The following is a 15,624-nucleotide window of genomic DNA, read 5'->3' as shown; positions in this document are numbered from 1 at the left end:
TGACTTCAAAGTAGGTATAAGTCTAGCATCATAGCTACTGATTTACCACGCCAAATACGATAGGTAAAGAAATGACAGACCCATAAAATATACAGATATATCACCCTACTATAAATTTAATGAAAATACATTATTGTCAGAAATTTACCTGACGTCAGCATTGAATATGATAAAAAATGACTTGAAAATTCGACAGCTGCAACATTGACGTTTAACATACCACTGACTATATCTACTTCTGTGATTTCATCGTAGGTTCCTATAAATTTTTTTCCCCAAATGAGACGTGTCTTACTGAACTTGCTGCTGATTCGAAAATTTAAAAAATGTTTCATATGGATCCAGATTTATTGGTTACGATACCTAATGGTAAATTACGAGGGATAAAATCATGTTCCACGTACTCAGGAAAAGAGTATTTTAAATTCTGTGGAATTCCATACGCTCAACCACCCATTGATGCATTACGTTTTCAGGTAGGTATAGTTCTTACTTATTTTACCTTCAGTTATGTACCATAGTTATTTATTTTGAAAATCGTCGAACATTGAAAAAAACTTGTTAGCATTTTTTTTTTTCGTTTTCTTTATTTTTCATCAACAATTTTTTATAGCCTCCTCAGCCAGCAAACAGATGGTCAGGTATACTCAATGCAACAAAAGAAAGAGATGATTGCGTACAATTCTCAATGTTTGCCAATAATATTATTGGATCAGAAGATTGCTTGTACTTGAACGTTTATTCTCCAGAAGTGAGTAATGAGAATGATGAATTATTTTATTCACAGGTCTATATCAATAAACATTTTAAAATATAAGTAACAGATTCCTCGAAAAATTTCCACCCCTAAAGCAGTAATAGTGCAAATCCATCAAGGTGGACATTATTGGGGAAGTTCATCAATTTGGAGTTTTGGAAACCCAGATTTTTTCATCGATCAAAACGTCATCTACGTATCATTTAATTATCGTTTGCATATACTAGGTTTGTTTTCCGAGTACTTACCTAACTTTTTTCTTTTGTGATTTTTATAATTTGATTAACGAAATTAGGTAACTAAGTCGAATTATTTCAGGATTTCTGAATTTAAACTTACCTCAATGCGCTGGAAATATGGGCTTAAAAGATCAAAGTTTGGCATTGAGATGGGTGAAAGAAAATATTTCATACTTTGGTGGCGATCCCAACAATATTACACTGTATGGAAACAGTTCAGGTGCTAGTGATGTTCATTTACACATGATGTCATCCATGTCTAAAGGTATAATTAAGTAAAATGCTGCGCAGTAAGCTACCTACTTGAAATAAAAACATACCTACCTACTTACCTATTTGTTTTCTGCTCCTAGATTTATTCCATAAAGCCATTTTGCAAGACGGATACGCATTGAATTCGGTTTGGAGTTTTCAAAATAACGATATTGAGAGATCATTTAGACTAGCACGTTTGATGGGTTTCAATGGGACGAGTACAGTGGGACTTTTGAGGTTTATGAAAAGACAACAACCCAGGTCACTGTTAGAAGCATGGATGGATTTGAGAAAAGAATTACAAAAAGTAACTAAATGTCTCATTTTGAGCTACCTACATGAATTAGGTAAGAGGTACTTACCTATACCCTAGTAAATTTTTCAATTTTATTAATTTACCTAGGAAGATGCTGGTAAAACTGAAATTTGTATATATCAACCTACAATTGAAATATTTGAAGAAGGAGCTTTCTTGAGCAAATCACCCAGGCAATTGATTGAATCTGTGGATCCAAAACCACTCATGTGCAGTGTGACTGCAGATGAAGGTCTCGTGGCTTTTTTGGGTAAACGCGACTTTTTAAAAATAATCATAATGAATAAATAGGAATTTATGTAGCTTACCTACCTTAGAAAAAAGTGAGTGGTATAATGACGAGTTATTTCTAGCTGATCCAGTCTCACTAATTAATTTACAATTTCCCAGCTTGGTCAGAGGTAATATGTGGATGTATAATATGGACGAGGACATGATACAATATGTTTGTCAAGAGTTGCGATCATATTATTATGACAATAAGCCAGTAGATGAAACCTCGCTGAGGCAAATCATAGATGTAAGTGTATACAAATCGTATCTACTCTACCAATTTGTGTCAAAAAAGTTTACGTAGTTACCTATTTTACATTGGAATGAATATTTTAATAGATGTATACTGATATGTGGTACTGTGAATGGAACGAATGGTTGAATAAGATATCATCAAACAGTACCACAAAAGCGCCTGTATTTGTGTATTATTTTGATTATGGTGGAGATCTCAATTTGCAGCATAAACATTTCGTGAAATATTTAGGTGAACAACAGAGCTCACTCAAGACACGTAAGTTGAGTGAATACCTCTTGAAAAACTTCATAATCAAGACCAATGAAAAGACAAAGATTCAATTTTACATACTTAATATCCTCTGTACCTATACCTACTTGTAGGAGCTACTCATGGAGATGATAGTTCATATTTCTCATTATTCTTGGTGGGGAAAAACAAATGCACTAATCCAAAGATATCTGACCCTGATAGAAAAGTTATCAACTACATGACTCACATGATAACTAATTTCGCAAAAAATAGGTAGGTAAATCAGAAAATTTCATGAAATTTACCATTACCTACGTAGGTACTAATGGGGTACCTAACTTGAAATAATGATTTCCATCTGTTTCGTGTTTAAAGTGATCCTAATGGAGAAGAATTAGATAATATCAAATGGATTCCTTTTAATGCTGATGATCCTTCATATTTATTGATGGATGGAAACATAAAAATCGTGCAAGGCAGAGTGTTTGAAGAACGCTATCAATTTTGGTCTAATTTAATGAGGCATATTAAAACAGGGGAAACTAAATTGGAAAAACATAACCGATTACAAACACAATTACTTGATGAATCATGTTGAGATTTCAAAAGTACTGCCTAATGATTTTATTGCCTACTTCTCTTGTGCTTTATTTAGTCATGAATGTCATGATGATATTACCTATGTGCTTTTATCGATTTATTAAAATGATTTATGCCATGGAATTTTATAGACATAGTGTTCATTTTGAAAAAATTGAAAAATCATCTTTTGAGTAGGCTTTTGCCTAACTTTGAATAAGCATGATGAGTTTTTTCAGCGTACCTGATCCCATTTTGTTCTATTTTTCCATCTGAAGATCAAATCTTTCTTTTCTTGAATCATATCCTACTGGATGTTTCAATTGTGGTGTCATACTTGGAGAAAATTCTACTGATGAGCTCCCAACACCATGTCAAACTTTTAAAAAGTTGAAAAAAAAAATGTTGTCTGACCTTTAAAAACTTTGAAAAAAATTATGATAAATTTTTAATATTTATTCAGAAAAGAGGCTACTTAATTAGACCTTAAGGCACTATTCAGTATAATTTTTAAGCACTTGAAAGAAAATCATTAAGTATACGAATCGATAAAATGTCGTCAAAGTTTTAAATTTGGCAGTGGTACCTACTTAAATTATTGGAAAATTTTGGTAGGTAATTTTTGATGAATTGCTGGTAATGTTTGAAAAATTACCTGCCAGTAATTTACTGATTTTCAATAAATTTTCAGTAATTTTTGGTAAGCTAATGGTCATTTTTGGTAAATTACTGGTCATTTTTTTTTTGGTAAATTACTGGTAACTTTTTGATAAAATACTGGTATTTTGGCGAATTACTGGTTTATTTGCCATCTAGGAAACTTTGATACGAGGTTTTCATGTGTTGCAAAACTTGATTAGGTGACATCGTCAATGGACCCACCTGTACATCGCTTAATATTTTTGCAGAGGTTTTCTCAGGTTTGCAAGTAGATTCCTTGTTTTTTATACAATCGATAAATTCATTCCATAAAGCTACTCGGTCCGGGTTGATTCGGCCATCTACGATTGATAATTTTTCATCGAATAAGAGATGGGAGGGATTTTCAGGATGGAATGGTTTCCAATTTACTTCACGGATTGATTCGTTATTTGGATTTCTGGATAGATATATCAACAAAGGGACAAATTAAGTTATTTTCTATCTCGAATGAAATTTTTATAGTCGTCCATACGAACCCAGTTTTTACAAAAGTGGTAACAATTGAGACCATTTTTCTGATTATTTCACTTTCTTTCGGTTTGTATTCAATTTTACCATTGGTCTCTTCCAAAAACATTTTGTACGCGATGAGGTAAGAAGCATCGTCAGCATGGATTGCGCCTGTCACTGAATAGGTAGGTACCACACAATGAAATTATAATTTTAAACAAGATGTGAAGAGGAACCTTATACATTCGTATGTTGGTAATAAAAAATTCAAATCAAACCGGTAAATTTTTCGGGCATAATCTTGGCAAAGAATTTTTTTGAGAAATTGTATTCGCCATCGAACGTAAAATGATAAATGTAAACAGGAGGACTATCTGGATGAGTGGCCAATAAATCAATCGTATTGTTCCATTCGCAAAACCATAAATCTGTATATAGCTGGAAAAGTTCATATGAACATTGTAAACATAAATTTTTTCTGTCGTAATATTACATACACTGAGAAAAATCACTTTAGTAAAAATTACTGAAAAGTTTAGTAAAGAGGACCTCTGGTCACTTTTTTGTAGTATTTACTACATTTCTTAGTACAAACTACTAAGAAACGTAGTAAAATGTACTTTTTCTACTACCTACATTTCTTAGTATTATGTACTACAAAATGTAGTAAATTCTACAAAAAGGGTTACCAGAGGGCCTCTTTACTAAATTTTACAGTAACTTCTACTAAACAGTTCTCTCAGTGTAGGTAACATAACTGAAGAAAAAAATAAGTATAGGTAGATAGGCAAATCTATAAGTAGGTACATTTAATTTACATTTATTATTTCATCGACGGTAGGTTCATCCTTTTTCTTGAAATAAAAGGATCTGATTGTTTTAGTCATCGTGCGAATGGTATCTGCTGATACATTGTATTGCCACAAATGTTCTCTTATACTTTTTCCGAGTTTTTTTGGAATTATTTTGAACATGTCCGCTGAATAATAAAATGGATATAAATGATTACCTACTTAGATCGCCTTAGATTACCTATGGAATTTCCTCGCTGAAATCCAAGTAGGTAGGTATTTAAAAATGCAAATATTTCTTAATACCGCAAAAGGCGAGTATTCCTTCTTTTTCATTCATACTCAACAAAGTAGGCACTGGTCTGATATCTGCCATCATTTCTCGAGGTGTTTTGTACATGAATGCTCCTTCTTTGATTTTTTCAACTGATGGAAGAAAAAGACACGTTTCACATTTAACATCATTTTGCTAAAAACAAAAGAACTGGTTCAGAAACTATATTCATAGAATTAATTAGGTGTGTGTAGCTGGAAAGTGGTAAACTTGAAAAACTATCCAATAAAAATATCACCTCTTTACTCAGATGACGCAATGTAGCAAAACCTGCGATCAAATCTCGACCACTTTTTCGTTTAAAGAATTCTAGTAAACGTATAGGAGTCCTTTGACCGGAAAACCCCATCACCACAGCAAGTTCGAGAGCTCTATCAAAAGGTGATTTTTGATATCCCCATAGTGGAATCAGACCATGTCCACTTTGCAAAATGACTTTATGAAATAATCCTGAAAATTCAAAGCAATGAAATGATTTTCTAAATCCAACTAATGTAATATCAGGCTTACTCTTAGGTATTAGGAATTTTTTTCACCTTCAGACATTGGAGACATCATGTGTAAGTTTGCATTACTGGCTCCAGAACTGCTTCCAAATAAAGTAACGTCATTGGGATCACCTCCGAAATATTTTATATTGTTTTGCACCCATTTGAGCAACATGACTTGATCTTTTAGTCCCATATTACCCGGACATTCAGGTATTCCGAGATTTAAAAATCCTGCGATGATTATAAAGTCTGCTTAATACGCATATTTTATGTTAATTTCATTGGAAAATTATATTTAAAAAATTAAGCATAATTTATTTTAGATGTTGAAAAAACATCACGATCGCCCATCTAAACATGAAAAAATTTCAATCGTGTGAGATAAAAAGTACATAAGTAGGTATAAGAAATTCACAAACAAGGACATAATACTATGCAAGATGAATGTTCAAAATTTTACCAAAAATATGAAGTCGATAATTGAAAGTCACAATAACTATATCGGAATTCATCATGTAATCAACGTTTCCAAAAAGTTTAGCAGATCCAGATCCCCAAGCACTGCCTCCCCAATGAATCATTACCATCACTGGTTTTAGTTTAGTTATCTTACAAGGAGGCTGCAACGATAATGTTTCGATTCGCTCAGTAAAAAATATTTTTCTGTACTCATAAATCGACTTATTGAATACCATGAACATGAAAATTTACTTCTGGTGAGTAAACATTTGCATATAAGCAATCTTCTGAGCCCTGGACAACGTACTCCAAGAGGTTGAACTGCATACAATCACTTCCTTCAATTGTGGCATCACGAACACCTTCCCAATTATCAGCAGGTTCGGGAGCCTGGAATAATTTTAAAATTATAAAAAATGTAAGTATATCAATTTTTAAATTTTATTCAAAGTGGAGCTCTTCGTTAAAAGTAGAATTTATTTACTTTAAATCTTAATTCTCCTGTGGGCGTCTTCGCGTATGGAATACCAGAAAATCCGTAATAAGTATCACCTGTAAATGTGGAAATCCATTCTTTGCCTACTAATTTACCTTGGGGTATGGTAACACATAATTCCTCTCTCATTTTCCTGAAAAAGAATATTTTAATCCAAAATATTTTAATTAAGTATAGAAGCGTCATCGCAAACCACTCACGTGTTGCTTCAAAAAAAAGGAATGTTGTTCCTTGGTTACAAAAAAGAGAAGTGTTTTTAAACCTTCACTATTCCCAAAATTGAATTTGTACAAAATTGTTCTACGTTCATTATTGAAAAATTGAACAGGAATACCATAGCATTCTAATTAACAATGAAATGTTTTGGAGCATGTATTCGGTTTCATTTTTTATGTTTTCGCTATCGTGACTTACTGCGGAGCATAACCATGATAAGGTGTTTTTTTCTATTTATGTGGATACGTATGTGGTTCAGTCAGGTGATTTCGAATGAAATAGCAGTGAATAAGTTGGCAATAACGTATAGATATTGACAAAGTAAATACTTCTAACAGTGATAAGCACAGTTAAGCAGGTAGATTAAAATGCCAAAATTCGACGAAACAGAAATGTCAAAAAAAAAATTATGCGAACAGATAGGCAGATATTGGAAATTATGGTGTAGTAGGTACTACGTGGTAGGTATACCTATGAGAAAATCAGGTTATTAATTAATAATTTTGAACTTCTAAATGCATTTAAAAATAATTCTTGAAAAAAAACTCGCAATTCTGTAGGTAGGTATTTTATTAAAATTTTGTAAATTAATCACAGCCAAATGATTAAAATATGTACTTAATGAATAACATTAAATCACAAATTTACGTGTTTGTCCGGCCAAAATGGATGATAATTGGTTTATCGTTCAACATGGTACCATTGAGTTCTTCCACAGCTCTAGTAGAAGTTGCAATATCTACACACAGAACATGAAAAATTCAGTCGATAAAGTAATGGATACGAGAAGTAAATAAATTATAAATTGAAGAGCTCCATTCCAAAGTGGGTCAAGTCATTTTTAAAAAATGCACGTTTTACGGAGATTTTTACTTCAAAATTGGATTAAGTCATCGATTTTTCAAAGTAAATTTTTCTACAAGTAATTGTTCTATGTCCAAAGAAAGGAAAGGTACATCGACCTTTGGAAACAGAACAAATTTCAGCATCAAAAACTTTAAAAGCATTTTTGGGAGGAAAAAATGACTTAACCCACTTTGGAATAGAGCTCTTCAATTAGAATCACTATTGTTTTTCATCTTTAGCCTATCAAGGGAAGTTGGAAGGAAGATCTGAATTAAATAAAATTTACTCACTAGAAAAATGAATAAATGCTTGACCTCGCATTTTACCCTTCTGCATCAATTTATAAATAATTCTAGATTCGCCTGGTTCTTGATATTTCGAAAATAATTTAACCAAATCTTTCTCTGAGACAGAAGAGGACAGATTTTTCAAATAAAGCACCTGAAAGAGTAAATCAATTCGTTAAATTCTGAAAAATCACCTCACAAATTCCAAAAAACTACATTGCATTGCAGTACCTTCGATGGTGTTCCTTTTTCGTAATTGTGAAATTTCGGAATTTTTCTTATTTCTTCTTCAGATAATTTTGAACGTGTTTCCAGACCATCATTTTTCTCTAAATCAATAGATATGAATGGCAACGATTTCTTATCCACTTTATTGACTTTTTCACTCGAGTCGTTCTCATTTTTAATTTCGACGATTTTTCCACCTTTTATCGTGAATAATTTTTTTGGACCTGGTTTGCAAGAGTAAACTTTTGTGGTACACGTCTTCTTACACGAAGTTGGCACCTCGGTAACATCCCACAATGTTTTTTCTCGAGGAGGATCTTCGATTTTCTCAGGCTAAACAATCAAAAGTAATGAAACACTCGAGTAAGTATGTACTTATTTCGGAATCAAAATATAAATTGTTTTACCCCAAATGGTTCAGAAACAGCTTCTAACAGCTGTTTTCTTTTTCGTAAAATGGTTTTGGCAGTTTTTTCCGGATTATTGGGTAAAGATAAATGACTGAATAATTCATTTTCAATTTTATCCAGCTGATTGATAGGATGTTCTGGTGGTCGTGAATCTTCTGAGATTTCTCCAATTGCATTGCAGGATATAGCAAATTCGAGCAGTTTAGTTTCCAAGCTATTAGGTTTGACGGCGAGGGCTAATTCTCGAACATGTCTGCTAATCCGCTTACTGAAATGTGAAAAGAATTATGAATATTTTTTCAACAGGCATAGTTATAATTTCAAGAACACGATTAACGATTGGAAATTTACTTCGTTTGTTCAGGAGCAGAGCTATCTGCAGGGCAGTCTTTCTTTTGTTCTAAATCAGCGGATAACTGTTTAAAATCTTCGAAGTTCAGAGTTCCAGTAGATGTCTCAGTGAGTGGTTTAAAAGTGTGAGATAATTCGAACTGTTTTTCAGTATTTAAACATCTGAAATTCAATATGAAATTTTGGTCAAATGAAAATACTCTGATGAGTTATCAAATAATGCAGCCAAGTTGTAGTTTACTTTTCAAGATTGACATCGGTATCACGTTGTTTCTGAGATAATTTCTTAATAAAAATATCAGCTTCGGATTGAATTTGTTCTTGAAATCTTTCATTTCCTTGGGAATCGAACTGATAAAATTTCGCCTTCGAATTCAAAACAGATGCCATTCTAAAAGGTGAAACGGACGACTTGACGGAATACTCGTTAGTGAGATGGTCCTGAAAACCAAATATTCACATAACTAAACTGAAAATTGCATTTAAGATGCAATAATAATGAAAACTCGACAAATTTTTCATCATAAATTTTCACTTTCTTTTGAATTTTTTGACAAAAAAAAAATGATAACAAAAACATTACAACTTTTTTGGCTTTTCAAATTTTCTTTCAAAAATGCTATACAGTTGTAGTCAAAAATCAAATTCAAAAAATGCTAAAGACTTCATCTATTTTTTTCAAAAATTGTTATTTGATTAGATCGGAAATTTTTCTGATGAAAAGAAGTCTAAACAAAGTTCAATGACACAATTACATTTTTTGGATTTAAAATTTTGAAATTCTAAGCATCTGCCTAGCCAAATTTTAATTCCAAATTTTATTCTTTTAAGGTAATTTTGACTTCTGCACTGCGTCCAATATGATCAACGCTATCAGTTAAATTTTGATTTCGGTCTGCTCTTTTCGTTGCACCGAGCTAATGTATTTTGTAAGATATTTTACTATTAATTAATTTAGTATTTTATTTAACTCAATAAATTAATTTTATAAATACTTTCAACCATAGTGCTATGCTAATTTTATGCATCAGTAACTACCTGATTAAAAAGTGATTAGGTAACCCGCCTTAATGTAGCATCACTTCGTCACGTTACAAGGTGAAAATTCATTACAATAATATAATGTTCTCAATTTTCAGGTACAGTTGAAAATCCTGTGTAAGAATGTATAGAATTGCCGAAAAACTACCGCCCCTCACACGATGCCAGGTAATTGAAATTGTGAAATTAATCAAATAAACATTAGATGAAGTTTAACCTTGGCTAAAGCTCCATCTCATCAAAAGTGAAGCTACACCGCTAATTTGAAATAATCCTTACTAATCATGATTGTATTATTTTAGGGCTCTACTATTTTAAATAAACATCAGTCCGATAAAGTATTGAGAAGCTCTCGGCGATATTACGATACGAATGCACCGAAAAAAGGGTATGTTTGTGTTTTGAAAACTTGTATAGGTTATCTCAACTTGCTATTTATTGTGTTCTGTTTTTGGGTTAGGGGTATCGGTAAACCTATACTCTACTTGGTTGGAGCTGCTACCGTTGGAGCTGGTGGTGCAATTACCTATGCTAAATACGATCCTAAATTTCGTAAAACACTTAATGAATACGTTCCTGGAAGCGATTCATTTATCAGGTTTATTTCACAAGAAGAAAAATCTTACGGAGAGAGTGTCAAGAGTAGTATTTCAAATGCTTCTAGCAAGTATGTAAAATTTATCCGTAATTACTGAGTACCTAAACTATATAGAATCTAATGAAACTTTCAACTTTCAGCGCCGTGAATAAGGTTTATTCTATGGTAGGTTTGGGTAAAGACGCTGATCAATCCAAAATACAACCTCCTCCACCATTAGGTATGAAAATAAATCTATTTTGACTGTAATGTAATTTCAATATTGTTATAATGATTTTAAAAATTGCAGTCGTCACAAAAACAACAAAATCTCAAGCTGAACCGGCTCCTAAAAAAGAACCAGCTGCAGCTCCTAAAAAAGAACCCGAACCAACTCCAAAAAGTACTCCTAAAGAAGCTACGAAAACAGAACCAGCACCACCGAGTTGGTATTTTATACTTTAAAAACGTTTTGTTTTGCTTTAGCTAATTTCGTCATTTCATTTTTAAATTTTAGAAAAAGAATCTACACCGGTGAAAGAGAAACGAGATAAACATGACGATTTGAAAAAATACAATCTTCCTGAAATGGAAAAAACAGCGAAGAATGTTGCTGCTAAAGCTATTACTGAAATTAATAAAGCTGTAGATGACTTGAAAGGTAAATTTGTCACAGGTGAATGTAAAAAATCGATAACACAATTGTCTTAACGAGGTTATTACTTTAGCTTATAGGGAAGAAGTGGCGAATCTTATTGAAAAATCAATACAAAGCGGTGATTATAATATTTGGTTCGTAATCAGAGAAAAAACCGAACAGAAAGGAAAATGCATCGAACATGCTGAAAAAATGAGTAAAGAAGCTATGTAAGTTTGGTATTTTTATTGACACGATTTTTTTTTTCAAGCTCGTGTTTTGGAATCGATCATTTGGTATCATTAATCGTTATTACGTGATTATATTTTAGGCAAAAATTAGAACATCTTAAAATCCTACTCAGCGACGAAAAGACTGATATAGATCATATTACAAGAACACAAATCGAAAACAACATCAAAAATGTTGTCAACGATTTAGTTTACACAAAAGCAGTATTTGCAAAAGAACTAAGTGATTCGTCAGTATCTGAAAAATACGCTAAAAAGGTCGAAGAATCGAGGCAATCATTATCGGTTCGTAAAAGTGTAAAACAACTTTTTATTTTTGTTGGGATTATTTTCTAAAACGTGTTTTATTATTTTAGAAAGAGCTTGGCACGTTATTCCCATCCTTGTTAGTAGATACGGATGTTCTTGCATCTGATGAAGAACTGGACCTGTTCGTTATGTACACTTGCCAGTTACTTAATTTCTATCAGAAAGAGTTGCAAAAATTAGAGGTAACTACATTTTATGAAAATCACTGATAATTTCTGCGGATCAATATAATACATATCTGAATTACTTAATTTTTTGCAGACCATTGGACGATCAAAACTCAATCAAATAATTGAACAAGCGAAAGCTGGTAATGTGGAAGTCGCTGATGTTATTAGTCTCGAGAAAGAAACGCTGAAACGCAGCTTTGCACAAGAACTATTGAAATCTGTAATTATTTTTAATTTTATTCGGTACATATTTATCGAATTAGATTTTCATATACCTACTTGTATTACTTTTATAGGAATTGAAAATCAAACTTGAATTTGAAAACGAATTGAAAAATCAACTGAAACGACAAGCCGAAGTTTACAACGATCATCTAGAAGAAATTGTTTACTTGAAAGATAAAGAAAACGAAAGAAAGTTACATCAGAATATCAACGAAAAAGTAGAAGACATGAAAATAAATTATAATAAACAATTGGCAAAGATCATTGGTCGTATGAAAGGACTTGATATGGCGTTGAAAGGTACGTCTCGTCTACGTTTCATCAACTTCTAAATTCGATTGAACACATTATTCAAATTGAGACTTCATTCCGTATTTTTATTATAGAAAAAGCTGTCGCTGAGAAACAAGCAAAGCGTTCTCAACTTTTATGGAGCGCTTGCCAGTCGTTGATTTCATCCATACAATCCGCCGATAATGAAAAATCTTGGGAAGAACAATTGAAACCCCTCGAAAATGAAGTGAAAACTATTTCTAAAGCTGCTGGTAAGTGCCGTGAAAACTTTGAATTGTTAGAGACTGAAAAGATTCTATCGTGTAAATTATATTTCAGCTGACGAAGATCCACTGGTAGGTGCCGTTCTAGCTGCTATTCCGGAAGAAGCTAAATCACGCGGAGTTTACTCAGAATTAGCCCTTAGAGATAGATTTCTGAATGTAGAAAAAGTCGCCTTCAGATTAGCAAATTTACCCGAAGGATATGTATCGATACCACGAATGGTTCTATCTTATTTACAAAGCTTCTTACTGGTTAATTTATCTAAAACAATTCCACCTGAAGAACTAGCCAATGAACCGTTCGATATTTCGAGTTTATCCAATTATGATGTATTATTCAGAGCAAGGTATATTATGATTATTAATCAGATCGACGATTTCGAATGAGTGTTCGTCTACCAGAGACAATTCCGTATTTTTGCTAACTAATCTTTCTCATTTGTTCCAGGTATTGGTTGGATAGAGGAGATTTTCTGCAGGCTTTGAGGTATATGAATTTATTGAAAGGTGCTGCTCGTGCCATAGCCGATGAATGGATTAATGAAACCCGTATTTTATTAGAAACTAAACAGGCAGCTGATGTTTTATTATCGCACGCTGCATATTCCAGTCTAATTTATTTGAATGATTCGAGTTGAATGTTTTTGTATCATTTCATATTAAAATAAAATGTATAAAGTTATTAGAAATCTGCGTAACTATATCAATAAATGTTGAGATTTGTGTTTAATTTCTGGGGTAAACTGATTGAAAAGGTGTAAAATGGTTATTTTGAAATGTGAATAAAGTTTTATAATCGTTTCATCTTTTGTATATTTTAATTCGTTTCGATGAATAGCGTTGAATGAGGAGTGTATTGAAAAATATTCTCGACTTCTCTTGAGTAGAACTTTAGATCTTAGATTAGACGAGTAAAGCAAGTATCGAAGTTCTCGTGCCGCAGATTTACTTTTGAGAATCGAGTAAGCTGAAAGCTGAAGAATTTTCTCATCTTGTTCGCGATAAGTTTGAGTTACTTGTACGAAGAAGACTTCCATTTTAATTGTTGTAGGAACCGGGAGGATTTTGATGAATAGTATATGCAATTGAAGCAAAATAAAGCTCGCAATCTAAAATATTGTTCGACAATCGACAATATACGAACTTCTACGGTACCGAGACCTACCGGCTACCGCTACCGTAACACAAAACTTTCACATCGAACCTACATACTGTTTGTGAAACTAACTTCATTCATTCATTCGTCGTATCGTCGTAAGGAACTAAATACCAGGTATGGAAATACGCCATTTTTGGTTATAGATTTCGTAGTTTTGACGGTGATGTGATTTTTTCATTTCAGTCTTATAATGAAATTGAATCAAAAAAATGGTGGGAAAATGTTTATTTTGTGTATTAAAATGAATATGAAGTAAAAAAATAACGTAAATTGGTGGTATTATTTATAAATTTAGTCCTTGAAAATTTTTTTCCATATCCAAAGATGGCGTATTTCCATACCTGGTATTTAGTTCCTTATATCGTCGTGGTTATAGACAGTCTAGGGGAAGACGAAAATCTTCAACAGGAGAAAATTCAAATACCGTCCTCCAATGTGTAGCTCGCTTGAACTAATCCGACAGAGCGCGTCAGATCGAAATGGGTGCTAAGAAAACGTAAACATGCGAGTAAAACAGCCGTAGACGCATAGGATAAATGCGTTTTCTCCCACTTTTCATGAAAATGAAGTGGTTTGGAAAATTTTTTTTGGACTTGAACTAAAGAAGATGAAATTTCCTATCGATTGGTATAAATTTTTTTCAATTTCACACGAAAATGGTGATTTTTAATATTCATTTTTATGAACAAATTTTTATGCATGTCAATTTTGAATTAAAATTACGCGAAATTTTCATCAACTACATCGTATTTTAATAAACCAAAATTTGCAGAATTTTATCCTCTTCAAAATGAGTTTTCATTCAAAACGCTAGCACTAACAGTTCGAAACTTATTGAAGCTCAAAGTCGTAAAAAATTGTTGCGCGCGGTAAAAATTCAACTTCAATTAAACTGCTATTTTTTTTATAGCGCTTTGGATAATAAACAAATTTTGAAGAGGATAAAATTCTGCACGTTTTGAGTTTGGCTTATTAAAATACCTATGTGTTTTCTGAAAAACGAAAATTAAAGTGAAAATTTCGCATAGGTAATTCTAATTCTAATTCAGAGTTGACAATTGTATATTTGTATAATTTGTTCATGTTCATAAAAAATAATATAATGTTAAAATTAAAAATCACAATTTTTGTACAAAATTGACTATTGAGAAAAAATATGTATGTCAATAATCAATATTACCAATCAGGCAATCAATAGGAAATTTAATTTTTTTTAGTTCATGTCCAAACAAATGAGGGAAAAATGGGAAAGTGCATTTATCATACAATTCTATGGCTGTATTCATATTTCATATTCATACCTACGAAAAATTTTTTTTACTCAAAAAAAAAAAGAAAAGTCAGCAAAGCTCCAAAAAAATTTACATCTTGTCATTTACTATCGAATTGTAATTTTTTCCGATGGAAAAAATGATTGATGATTCTAGAACAATTTCAATTCGAGATTTTTTTTCAACATTTTTTTATTGAGTTGATGAACTTTTTGATTTTTTTATTTTAAAAGTTTTTTAGGAGAATTTTTTCTTGAAATTTTATTTATTTTACATAAATATTATGAGCCATGATGCCATGAATGATGAAATTGAAATCGGAAAATTGAAACATCGGAGCTAGCATTCGGAGGTAAGTACATATTTTCATTATATAAAAAAACTTACGTCCGAATGCTAGCTCCGATGTTTTTTTTACAATATTATAGAAATATAACAATAAATAAAATAAAAATAT

The 15,624-nt window shown here is 32.1% G+C and overlaps 4 protein-coding genes across 5 annotated transcripts; 2 read left to right on the top strand and 2 right to left on the bottom strand.

Moving 5' to 3' along the window:
• The first annotated feature begins 221 nt into the window (after positions 1-221).
• LOC135836387 (esterase E4-like) lies at positions 222-3,053 on the top strand. Its single transcript, XM_065351194.1, has 10 exons — positions 222-476; positions 614-751; positions 825-984; positions 1,076-1,261; positions 1,350-1,558; positions 1,655-1,817; positions 1,921-2,087; positions 2,180-2,354; positions 2,462-2,603; positions 2,706-3,053. Exons 1-10 carry the CDS (start codon positions 327-329, stop codon positions 2,926-2,928), a joined length of 1,713 nt encoding a protein of 570 aa, XP_065207266.1. The 5' UTR covers positions 222-326; the 3' UTR covers positions 2,929-3,053.
• Positions 3,054-3,350: 297 nt separating this feature from the next.
• On the bottom strand, positions 3,351-7,018 carry LOC135836385 (juvenile hormone esterase-like). The gene is made up of 11 exons (XM_065351191.1): positions 6,833-7,018; positions 6,621-6,765; positions 6,389-6,526; positions 6,138-6,297; positions 5,723-5,908; positions 5,425-5,636; positions 5,159-5,321; positions 4,880-5,040; positions 4,340-4,499; positions 4,088-4,238; positions 3,351-4,008 (listed from the first exon to the last, which is right to left on the bottom strand). The coding sequence occupies exons 2-11, from the start codon at positions 6,759-6,761 to the stop codon at positions 3,711-3,713; spliced, it is 1,770 nt and encodes a 589-aa protein (XP_065207263.1). The 5' UTR covers positions 6,762-6,765; positions 6,833-7,018; the 3' UTR covers positions 3,351-3,710.
• Positions 7,019-7,400: 382 nt separating this feature from the next.
• LOC135836384 (RNA-binding protein 41-like) lies at positions 7,401-9,527 on the bottom strand. The gene is made up of 6 exons (XM_065351189.1): positions 9,212-9,527; positions 8,971-9,132; positions 8,617-8,887; positions 8,213-8,542; positions 7,985-8,135; positions 7,401-7,587 (listed from the first exon to the last, which is right to left on the bottom strand). Exons 1-6 carry the CDS (start codon positions 9,358-9,360, stop codon positions 7,493-7,495), a joined length of 1,158 nt encoding a protein of 385 aa, XP_065207261.1. The 5' UTR covers positions 9,361-9,527; the 3' UTR covers positions 7,401-7,492.
• A 250-nt stretch (positions 9,528-9,777) lies between these two features.
• Mitofilin (mitofilin) lies at positions 9,778-13,539 on the top strand. 2 transcript variants are annotated; one of them, XM_065351188.1, is made up of 15 exons: positions 9,778-9,899; positions 10,110-10,179; positions 10,314-10,399; positions 10,472-10,678; positions 10,750-10,829; positions 10,899-11,033; positions 11,106-11,249; positions 11,317-11,455; positions 11,557-11,761; positions 11,833-11,967; positions 12,047-12,175; positions 12,252-12,480; positions 12,567-12,725; positions 12,793-13,084; positions 13,186-13,539. In XM_065351188.1, the coding sequence occupies exons 2-15, from the start codon at positions 10,135-10,137 to the stop codon at positions 13,373-13,375; spliced, it is 2,175 nt and encodes a 724-aa protein (XP_065207260.1). In that variant the 5' UTR covers positions 9,778-9,899; positions 10,110-10,134; the 3' UTR covers positions 13,376-13,539. The 2 variants fall into 2 exon arrangements, with proteins under 2 accessions (XP_065207260.1, XP_065207259.1); XM_065351187.1 differs by having other exon boundaries at positions 9,858-10,027.
• The last annotated feature ends 2,085 nt before the right edge of the window (positions 13,540-15,624 follow it).

Source organism: Planococcus citri, chromosome 2, assembly GCF_950023065.1.
Source record: "Planococcus citri chromosome 2, ihPlaCitr1.1, whole genome shotgun sequence".
NCBI lineage: Eukaryota > Metazoa > Arthropoda > Insecta > Hemiptera > Pseudococcidae > Planococcus > Planococcus citri.
The sequence above is the reverse complement of the archived record's forward strand: the minus strand, read 5'-3'. Positions and strand labels throughout refer to the sequence as shown.

What these genes read in the sequence shown, in the direction of transcription:
- LOC135836387 (XM_065351194.1), top strand. Translation starts at nt 327, where the DNA reads ATGTTTCATATGGATCCAGATTTATTGGTTACGATACCTAATGGTAAA. An exon ending in TGAACGTTTATTCTCCAGAA is followed by an intron (nt 752 to 824) that starts GTGAGTAATGAG and finishes TATAAGTAACAG; the next exon opens with ATTCCTCGAAAAATTTCCAC. An exon ending in ACAGAGCTCACTCAAGACAC is followed by an intron (nt 2,355 to 2,461) that starts GTAAGTTGAGTG and finishes ACCTACTTGTAG; the next exon opens with GAGCTACTCATGGAGATGAT.
- LOC135836384 (XM_065351189.1), bottom strand. Translation starts at nt 9,360, where the DNA reads ATGGCATCTGTTTTGAATTCGAAGGCGAAATTTTATCAGTTCGATTCC. An exon ending in AAAAAGGAACACCATCGAAG is followed by an intron (nt 8,136 to 8,212) that starts GTACTGCAATGC and finishes TTACTCTTTCAG; the next exon opens with GTGCTTTATTTGAAAAATCT. An exon ending in AGCATTTATTCATTTTTCTA is followed by an intron (nt 7,588 to 7,984) that starts GTGAGTAAATTT and finishes TTCTGTGTGTAG; the next exon opens with ATATTGCAACTTCTACTAGA.
- LOC135836385 (XM_065351191.1), bottom strand. Translation starts at nt 6,761, where the DNA reads ATGAGAGAGGAATTATGTGTTACCATACCCCAAGGTAAATTAGTAGGC. An exon ending in CAAATGTTTACTCACCAGAA is followed by an intron (nt 6,298 to 6,388) that starts GTAAATTTTCAT and finishes TTATCGTTGCAG; the next exon opens with CCTCCTTGTAAGATAACTAA. An exon ending in TATGCCCGAAAAATTTACCG is followed by an intron (nt 4,239 to 4,339) that starts GTTTGATTTGAA and finishes CTACCTATTCAG; the next exon opens with TGACAGGCGCAATCCATGCT.
- Mitofilin (XM_065351188.1), top strand. Translation starts at nt 10,135, where the DNA reads ATGTATAGAATTGCCGAAAAACTACCGCCCCTCACACGATGCCAG. An exon ending in CGCCCCTCACACGATGCCAG is followed by an intron (nt 10,180 to 10,313) that starts GTAATTGAAATT and finishes GTATTATTTTAG; the next exon opens with GGCTCTACTATTTTAAATAA. An exon ending in GATGTATTATTCAGAGCAAG is followed by an intron (nt 13,085 to 13,185) that starts GTATATTATGAT and finishes CATTTGTTCCAG; the next exon opens with GTATTGGTTGGATAGAGGAG.